Source organism: Equus quagga, chromosome 3 (genome assembly GCF_021613505.1).
Source record: "Equus quagga isolate Etosha38 chromosome 3, UCLA_HA_Equagga_1.0, whole genome shotgun sequence".
Taxonomy (NCBI): domain Eukaryota; kingdom Metazoa; phylum Chordata; class Mammalia; order Perissodactyla; family Equidae; genus Equus; species Equus quagga.
The window spans coordinates 150,281,234-150,291,428 of record NC_060269.1 but is presented as its reverse complement, the minus strand read 5'-3'; the positions used below and the strand labels follow the sequence as shown (position 1 = coordinate 150,291,428).

General features: G+C 56.0%; 1 protein-coding gene across 1 annotated transcript in view; it reads left to right on the top strand.

Annotated features, from left to right (window-relative positions):
- PPP2R2C (protein phosphatase 2 regulatory subunit Bgamma) overlaps positions 1–6,519 on the top strand; it is a 140,740-nt gene extending 134,221 nt beyond the window's left edge. Inside the window, exon 9 of the mRNA XM_046656491.1 lies at positions 3,750–6,519. Within this exon, the coding sequence (XP_046512447.1) occupies positions 3,750–4,041 (292 nt within the window). The 3' untranslated portion in view covers positions 4,042–6,519. The remainder of the gene's footprint in view (positions 1–3,749) is intronic.
- The last annotated feature ends 3,676 nt before the right edge of the window (positions 6,520–10,195 follow it).

Below are 10,195 nucleotides of genomic sequence, written 5' to 3'. Positions count from 1 at the left end.
TCCTGGGTCCTGGGTCTTTCTGCCATGTGCTTGCTCCTGCCTCTCCTCCCCACCTCGCAGCCCTGTTACATCTGAGGGACAGGAACTGGGGACAGCTAGCCACGCAGACCCTGGGGGCTGTTGCTCCCCTCTGTCGCCTCCCAGGCTGCATGGGGATTGCAGTGACGATGAACAGCCCCGCCTGCAGCCCCTCTGCACCCCCAGCCTCGGGACCCCATGGCACTGGGCAGCGGGGTGGCCCTCTTGCCCTCCCAGCCTTGGTGGCAGCACTGGCTTCATGCAGCCCTGTCCTCTCTCGTGGCCCTTAGGAAGCCGCATACAGGGTGGTCCGCAGGCGGGGCCTCAGGAGCCACCAGCACTGACGTCCCTTGGTCTCCAGGAGTCTCTAAGCGGCTCCGTGGGGCCTGATGCCGGGCATGTCTTTCTTCCGTGGGAACAGCTCTCCGCCCTCCTTCCCTGGCCGGTCTCAGGTCGGAGCCACGGGTGAAGGTGGAGGGCGCTCCCGGTGAGGACCTGGCCAAGGGTCCCGTGCACACCTACCCAGGGGACCTGGGCATGGGCTCCAGTGACTTCAGAACGCCTGATCGTCTCTGGTTCTGGGGCGTTTTCAGGCTCAGCCGACCCCCTGCTCCCACACTGGGGGTCACACTGTAGCCAAGTCTCACGGGTCATAATTTAGGGGGATGTTTGAACTTCCCCAGGCTGAGCTGACGTCCAGAAGCGAAGTGGGGGCTCCCTCCACCCCCAGCAGCACGGGGTGGGCTCCCCCCCTCCTCCGGCCGGTGTGCCTCCACATGGGTGTCAGCTAATCGTCTCAACTGCAAACTGGTCTATTCACACAAATTAAGGCTTTAGAGGCGGAATTTTAGAACAGAAAAGAATGGAGCCAGAAAATACATTAGAATTCGCCACCTACCTCCCTTCTCCAGAGATTAGACAAATTTCTTAAAAACGCAGAACTGTTTGACTGTCCCACACTCTGGGGGGGCCCATCCCCACCCCCACCCCCACCGCTCTGCTGTCCTCAGAAAGCCTCAGAGAAGGCCCCTCCACTCACCGCTGGGCTGTCCCCCATCAGTGTGCACAGGGGTGGCCGGGAAAGGAACTTGCATGCATTTCTGACCTCTGAGGGTGGTTGGGACCATGTGTGACCCTTCCATGGCATTTGTTCATTCGTTTCCTTCATTCATTCATTCGGCAAATCCTTAGTGAGCACCTGCTGGGGAAGGTACCTTCTGAACCTGCAGGGCTGGCCGTGAGCAGGAGGTTCTGGCCCTCCCGTCCATTCCATTTACAAAGCATCTACTGCATCTCGCGGGGGCCAGGAGCACCCTCCCCCAGACCAGGGGCTCGGCCGGTCAGGTTCTGCTTGGCTGCTGCTGAGGCTCCCCACGGAGGCAGAGCCAGGCCCCGGGGACTGGACACAAGACACGCCTGCCCCGGGAGCAGGCACAGGCGGACGCTGGCCCACGGCGATTAGCGCTGTGAAGTGGGCCCGGAGGGGTCCCCCACCTGCCCCTCCAGCTCCCGTCTCCACCTCTGTCCGCAGAGCTGTGCCCGGAAGCTGACCACCATGGCTGCCCTCTGGCTGCTGGCTGGGTTTAACCAATGGGGACCCTAGAAGGAGACCTGAGACAGGAGACAGAGGGCCTGGGGTGTTTGTCCCACCTCCCTCGCTGTCCTCTCGGCTGATTCTGTCCCTTTGGGCACAGCTCCCTGTGTCAGCAGATACCCCCCGCGCTCTCTCTCTCTCTCCCTCTCCCCTTTCTCTCTCTCTTTCACTCCCCAGGCCTGGGGGTGGTGACAAAATCTCCAAATGTACCAGTCCCAGTCCCTGTGATGCCCTTAGAACATTCCAGAACATTTGTGAATAGTCTTTCTAGGGAGCTCTTCTCCAATCACCCAGTTGGTGTGTACCCTCGGTCCCTTGCCAGGACCCAGGGGAGCCTTGCCTCAGTCCTCCTGGAAGCCCCTGGGACATCCGAAGAAGAGCCACTTCAAGGAAGGGGTTCCACTCCTCATTGCCCCCAAATGTCCCCCTGCCGATCTCTGACACAAGGTCAGAGAAAGCAGTGTGGTGTCGGGACGTGGCACTGACGCTGCAGACCATGGCTCTGGCTGAAGTCCAGCCTTGTGGTGCGCGGCCATCTCCCGGAGCTGCACAGGCTGGACAGGGGAGCCCGAAGCCCCTCGTGGACAGGAACCAAAAGGCGGCTCTTGGCCCAAACTTGCCAGGCCTCAGCCCTGCTAAAAGCTTCTCTCTGTGAGGGATCAGAACTCCGAGGGCCGACTCATCAATGAGAAGCGAGACAGCAGAGGCCCTTGTGTCATGGTGCTGTGTTATCGCATTAGGAGGTGGTCAGATGTCGCTCCACCCTCTGCCCTCTGCTGGCGAGACCCAGGCGGCAGAGGGGCCTCCCCACCCCATACCCCACCCATCACCATCCAGAAAGGACCGACATTAAGAGAAGCTCCACAGGCGAGATGACAGTGTGACTTCTAGTCACAGCTTGTCCGTTCTCCTGTGGGCACAGGAGGCCGACGTCCCCTGGTGTCCCATAAAGATGCTGCAGGTTAGGGTCTCGGGTACCACACTCTCCTGGGGTCAGTCTGTCAGCCCAGGTTTTCCCACAGGAAGGAAACATGTCACAAGAAGATGTGTCACTTTCAGCCTGTGACACATTCACCCGGGGGCCCCTGAGCATCTGAGCCTGCCCAGCCTGGTGTGGCACTGGACGACCTCTCGTGGTCCATCCAGGTGGACCTCTGCCTTCTCGCATCCTCTCCACTCTACTGGTCCTATAACTTGGGTGATACTGAAGATGTGGCGCGTGTGCGTGACCCTTGTCAACCTAGGGGTCCACGCGGCTCTGTCTCAGGCAATGACACTGTCCAGAAGCACAGATCAGCTTCCGAAAGGGAGAAGGGCATTCCAGTCTGTGCACGCCTCTCCTGAAGGACATGGCAGGGAACTACTTCCCAGCCATCAGAATTGCTTCCTGGAACCCCCCTCAGTTAATTCGACGCCCCCCCATGCTGCCCCAGGGCCTCTGCTAGGCAAACCCCCCAGCACCTCCTCTTGGCCCAGGCCCATGTAGCTGGTATTCCTTCTCCCTGGGCTCTTACTGTGCGGATGAACTTATCCTTTGTCTCATGCAGCAGGAATCCCTCTCCTCAGGAGAGGAGAGCGGAAGAGAAACAGAGTGGATGGACAAATATAAAACTCTCTGTAGCGGGGGCGGGGAGGTCTGTGAACATCTGCACATCAACCGTGTGCAAAGAGCGTTCATTTAGTCACTCAACTACTCAGACAACAGCCCGGGTCCTTGCTGGGAAGGGCAGGTCTGATTGGTTCAGGGATCTGCCCTTTGTCAGCCACAGAGTTTACTTCTTAGTGTCTCTGTTTATTTCCCCTCTGTTGTTGCCTAGTGTCGTCGAAAGTCCAGGGCTGTCTCTCCCAGACTAAAGGGAAAGTACGGGGGCATCTTCTTATGATGTTTGAGAAGAGCACTGAAGGGGTCTTAGCTCCTGGCCCTAAGTCTGTGTTCTGATGGCAGTTGAGATGGGAGGGAGAACAAGAGACCCCCAAGAGGCAGATGGAACTGAGGCAGGGGGGCCCCACGTCTCCTCCCGCGGGCTCCCTTTCCAGGGAGCGATGGCCCTGCAGCCCCCAGGGTTATTTCCTGAGAAGGGCCGCGTTTCCGTCTCCCGAGGTCCTCCCCGCCTGACGCCTCTCCTTCTCCCGCCAGCGTCATCATGACCGGGGCCTACAACAACTTCTTCCGCATGTTTGACCGGAACACCAAGCGGGACGTGACCCTGGAGGCCTCCCGGGAGAGCAGCAAGCCCCGGGCCGTGCTCAAGCCGCGGCGCGTGTGCGTGGGTGGCAAACGCCGGCGGGACGACATCAGCGTGGACAGCCTGGACTTCACCAAGAAGATCCTGCACACGGCCTGGCACCCGGCCGAGAACATCATCGCCATTGCCGCCACCAACAACCTGTACATCTTCCAGGACAAGGTGAACTCCGAGATGCACTAGGCCCTCAGAGCCTGGTCCCGCCCGCCAGCCTCTGGCAGTGTCCCCAACCGTCAGACGGCGACCAAGGAGAGGAGGAAGATGGCAGCGGCAACAAGGACAGCCATGGCAGTGGGGTGGCGGTGCAGTCAGTGACTTTAGCCTCGTCCCTCCCCAGCTTCCCTGGGCCAGAACCGCCCTTGCCGGTGATGGTCTGTTTAAACAAGGACGACAAAGGATTCACAGCCACAAGTCCTAAAATGGACGTGACTGTGGGCCCTGAAGTTCGGGGTTCTTTCCTTCCCGTACTTGACCTGCCTGCGGTCTTTACCACATTGTTAGGATTTTTCATCTCTGGGTTAATTTTTCACTCCAGCGCTTCCTTTCCCGGGGAACTGGGAGCCGCTGGGAGCTGTTTCTCTCCTGCGCCTCCCTGGCCCCAGATCTTGGCTCCGGGGACAGATAATGGGGCGTTTTCAAACAAGCCAGCCAGGGATTCTTTTGATTATAAGCGGAGCGGTTTCCACTGTCTCCTTGCTGAGGGTCCCGCCTTTGGGTGTTGGGTCGCGGATTCATGCTGAGAATTTGCGGACGCAAGCTCCTCCTCTAGGTTCTTTGAATGTCTTTCAATATCTCAGGTCCGTGAGCGTTTCCTGAGAGGGAGGGGGAGATCTACCCGTGTGTGTGCCTGTTATCCTCCCGCCCGCCCCCCTCGCCGCTCGGGGCTGTGTGCCAGGCACGGTGCTCACCCCTTGGGCGCACTGATTCAGTCCCTGTGCCTGCTCTGCGGGGCACTCCTGCCCTCCCTCCACAGTCCCAGGGCACCTCGTGGGAACTCCTGCCGGCTCTGTCCATGACCTTTCTGAATCCCCATCATGACCCCGTGAGGTGGGTGTTCATTCATTTCCTCCATAAACACCCACTGCTCACCGAGTGCCAAGTGCCAGGGATCGAAAGGTGAATAATTTATCATCCACTCTGAACACACGAGGAAACTGAGGCCCGAAAGGATAAACAGTTGCTCAAGGAGTGCACCAGCCACGCAGTGGGGTCGGGACTCCCGTCCAGGTCTTCGCACAGGCGCCTCCTGATCCATTGCATTGGTGGCTCATATTAAAGGGACAGTCTAGCTTGGAAGGTTCTGGAGACGTCTCTTCATCCCGTGAAGCAGGACAGAGCAGGTGGGATGATGACGAGGGTCCGAGACTCGGAATGGAGAACGGAGAAGACCCCGGTGCTCCTCGCCGTTGGGTAACTTCAGGACTCCCCACTCTGCCCCACGTCTGCACCCGAGCTCCTCGCTCAGATGCACTGAACTGCCTCCAGAAGAAAACTGCATGATCTGACCATTTTAGGATACCTTTTCTTTAATGACCACACCGTCTCAGAGGACACTTTCCTGAGGGCCACAGTGTTCCTCCTGCTCTGTCAAGACCAGACCCGCCCACCGCACCAACCATGCCCACTTGTTGTCTTTGCCCATGGATTTGCCACGGAAGCACGTGGCTTTGCATTTTGATTCCAAAAGCAGAGTGCAGAGGCCCAACGGAATCCAACCTTTTTTAGCAAGATGTCCCCTCATCCGGGAACTAGACCCCGCCCGAGATTTTTCTCAATGGATAACGGTGTATTTTTGTGTGGGTCAAAGCACAAAACGCATGTGCGCTCACTTCCGGCCATGATATTTACACGAGGAAATGGGTCCATTGATATTTTTTTCTTTTTTAATCAACCTGAATGAAGAATGTTTGTTTATATATCACTGTAAAATCCAGGTGACCTGGACAGTATTATATGTACATATCTACTCTAATTAAAATTAACAATCACAGGATTGGGTTCCTTCTTTTCCCCTTTATAAAGAGGTTCAAGAATGTGGTAAATTGTATAGAAATCTTGCTGAAGCCAAAACCCAGCTCTGAGGGCCTTACACAATTACTCGGATATTTGGCACAATCCATTTCCCTTCGCTGTTCAGATGCTGAGAGGACACCTGCATTTGCAGCCGGAGGTCACTGACATTTACCGTCCACGGCGTACAAACCAGACACTGGACGTCCGCATATGCTTCCTGGTTCCTGACTTCTGTTTTAAACTTTGGATATTGAACCAAAAAGAAAAAATAAAAAAGGAAAGAAAGAAAGAAAAAGATCTCAGAAGGAAAGCATTCCTCTGGATCCCCAGGAAATAATGATGTGCGATGCAAATTGTGAATAAGATGTGTTGAGGGGGGAGGGGCAAAGCTAGAAATGGCAGAAGGGCCAGTAAAATCGTCACAAACGTTGCTTCCTTGCTCTGTGTGAGTTTTCCGCTCCTCTTGAGTGTCCGGGCGTGCACATAGTCGTTGTGAAGTTGTCGGTGGCTTTGATTTTCACGTGAGTCCCCCCAGGACCGAGCCAGGCGGGCAGGAGGGGTGTGCGGCGGTAGCGTAGACGGACCCGGTCGCTCTGGACTCTAACTCATAGGTGCGTTCCTGCTTTCTTTGGTGTCTCACCAATTAGCCAGCTGTTGAATAAAATTATAAATATGTTAATACCAGCTTTTTCCAATAAAATAACAAATGTTACATCGAAAGCGAGGCTCAGAAGGCTGCTTGTTTTCTGTGAGGCCGACCCCAGGGCGGGGTCCCAGAGGGCGGATGGAGACCCATGGGCGGGCGCCCAGGGGGAGGTGGGTGGGCCTCACTCAATGCTTGGTGCCTCCAGCCCCCAATGCAGCCTTGAGCCCTTCCAAGCTCTGAGGTCATCCCTGGGGAGACAGGGCTCTAATAATCCTGGCCTTGTGGGTGTGGGTGTGGGGTATGGGTGTGGGGAGGGGCGAGATGAAACCAGCCAGCCCTGCACGGCCCGGTGCAGCGCCGACACTCTCCATCAGGGCCGCTGGTCGTGCTTTGTATTGTTTGAAGCAGGTGAGCAGAGCCCACCACAGTTTCCAGATATTCTCACTCTTTCCCGGGATCTTTTTTGACCCTCACATCCAACTCACCCCTGGGAGCCCAGGCCTTGCCTCTCCATTTTCAAGAGGGCGTTTCCCCCTTCAGGCCCAGCAGGAGGAAGGCAGGAGCTGTTCTGCTGGGTCTGCTGGCAGGACCGACCTTGGCTAAATTCGCCATCAGCCACACGGCCCTCAGGACAGAGCATGAAGGAGGAGAAAGCTGCTTCCTGGCTGTGTGACCTTGGACATGTGGCTAACCTCTCTGAACCTCACATGTAAATAGAGAGCAGTGTTGCTCCTTCTCAGTTGGGATGACTGAAGAGATAAAAAATACGTTATTGAACCCCGTGTTCCACGGTGTGGGGTCTTCACGTGCAAGATCTCGTTTAGGCTTCTTATTATCCCTTTTGTAGGGGAAGCGGGAAGTACTGTTATTAGACCCCCTTTACACATGGAGAAACTGAGGCTTAGAGAGATTAAGGAATTTAACTTGTGCCCAAATTCAGCAGTATGTGGTAGAGTCTGGATTCAAACCCAGATGGTGAAAGTGCCAGGCACATGGCAGGTGCTCAAAAGATGGTAACAAATATCACGGCCTCGGCCCCACCCAATGCAGCTTCGACCGGCACTGCCTGGGCACAGGCTCCGGGACTCTGCTGGTGAGATTCCGGTTGTGCGCCTTGAGATGGCGAGAGTATCCTGGCTTATCCAGGTGGGACCAGCCTGGCACAAGAGTCCTTGAAAGTGGAGAACCTCTGCTGGCTGTGCTCAGAGGGAGATGCCCGACAGAAAAAGGCTCAGAGGGATGGGACACAAGGACTCCACCTGCCGTCGCTGGTTCTAAAGGTGGAGGAAGGGGCTGCCAGCCGAGGAACGTGGGCCCCTCCAGAAGCTAGGAAAGGCGAGGAAATGGACTCTCCCCGGAGCCTCCGGAAGGAGTGCAGCCCTGCCCACACCTTGACTTTAGCCACGGAGACCCACGTCGGACTTCTGACCCACAGACTGTGAGAGAATAAATGTGTGCGGTTTAAGCCACTGAGTGTGTGGTCATCTGTCGCAGTGGCCCTAGGAGATGAATACACTCAGGTACCCTCGTTCTGATTCCCCAGCCACTCCTATTGGTGGATTGCTGCCCACTTTGAGCCGATGAGGGCCCTCAGAGATGCCCAAGCACTTGCCTGAGGTTGCACAGCACGTAAGCAGGCAGCAACGGCAGGATGGGACTCCACGTTGCCCTTCTTTAGGGTGGCCGGGGTGAGACCCTGCAGAGAGCACCTGGCAGTGTTCAGGGGCCAGATGGTGGCAGAGAGGGGAGGGCAGGGCCCTTAGAGGTCCAGGGACTAGTGGGGAGCTCAGCCTCAGGCAGGGCAGCCAGGCCAGCTCTGTCTGCGCCTGCACACGTGGACGGGCCTCTACTCCATGCCAGGCCCTGTGGGCAGGCCACAGAGGGGAGCCTCCGAGCAGGTCACGTGAAATCATGCACACTCTGCTTCCCTCCCCGACCTCTCCCACCTGCAGACCATCGTCTGCTCGGATGAAAACGTAATTGTCCTCCCGTCTCTCCCCGGCCCTGAAAGCTCTGAGGCTGCTGACCCGCGCTGGGCTGTGTCCGTGAGCCTTGGCCTGGCGTGTGGGCCACTTGGGGATCTGCCCGGCTGCCTGCCGGCGTCCTTTCCCTCCACGGTCCGTGTCATTACTGTACTCACAGCGCGCACTGCTGAACGGTCACTGCACTAGGCACCATGCTGGAGCTCTGTGCACATCATCTCCTTTCATCTGCAGTCACCCTCGGAGAGGAGGCTGTGATTTCCCTCGTTTTAGAAATAAAGAAACTGAGACACAAAGAGGGGGTTGACTTGCCCAAGGCCACAGACTTGTGAGTGCTGGAGCTGGGATCTGACCCCAGGCAGCATATCCCCAAACCGGTCCTGGGCTCTCGCCACCTGAACCACCTCGGGTCCCTGCGGGCGATTTCTGTGGATGCTTCCAGGCCCCTGCTCAGGCTCTTCCTCTGCCTGGAACTGACTTCAACAGCCTGGAGCCCCCGGCTGAGTCAGGCCTGCATAAGTTCAGCCACTGGATGCAAACTTTAACAAAGGATTCCCAGCTTCCAGGGGCGGTTTCCTAGCAACCGAGAAGCTTTTAGAGCTCAAAATAATTGCCCAAGTCGTGAGTGATTCATTTCCAACAGCCATGTCCTTTTTTTAAAAACAAAGCCCCATTATCTCTACCTGGATACTGTCAGAATTACACAGGGGGCCCACACAGTCAAATGACATGATGAGTTTCAGAGAGGGACTGAAAATCTGCAAAAGGCAGCAACATTAGGAGGACAAAAGTAAAAATGAAAATTGAAAATAATCTATTATTAAAATTATGCAAAAAAGTCCAAACATGCAAAATCGATATGGGTGTGAGGAGAAGTGAATTCTTCGTTTAATACGTTTGTAAAGCCTATGAGAGGCGCAAATGACCGTGTCATTTATGAATGTTCCCAAATAAGAACTAACTGCACCTTGGAAGGGTCACCATCTGTCTTTGCAAATCTACTTAATCACTCATTTATTCATTCAACAAACATTTTCTGAGCACCTACTATGCGAACAGCAGTGAGGCTAAGTGGCTCAGAGCAGGATGCTGGAGCCCAGCTGCAGGGCTCATCTACAAAGGGTGGAGAATGACGGTACTCACCGCGTGGGTGGTGTGGGTTAAACAAGGAAGTCTTTGCGTAAGTGGTCAGCACAGAGCCTGGGTCCCCCGGAAGCCCGTTGATGGCATCATCGCTCTTCTCTCCCACTTCAGTGAAGTCTTGCTAAACCCTGCAGCGTGGGAGGAATTGGGGGCAGTCTGTGTCCATGCTGAGGATGAAGAGGCCTGGCTGGGAGGGCCACAGTGGCGGCCCGCGGGAGGGAGGAGGGCGCGGGGGAGGTGGGGGGTGGGGATGTTACAGGCCCTTAATTAATACTGGCCCTGATATCGGTTCCCCTACAGTGAAGCCAGCATATATGGGGTAAAACCCAAAGCACACATCCCAGTCCCCTGCTTCTTTAGCTACACTCTGCTTCTTTAACCTCTGACTCCCCGAGCTATGGAGCCAAACAGAAGTTACAAATTGTTGAAGCCCAGGTGGCCTCACACTGGGCTCCCACTAAAGTTGGGCTTATCACAGTGTGGGTCCTTGAAGTTTATCACAGGAAAACTAATGTCCAGAGAATATCGAGAAACCGAAGCTTCCCAGGCCGAA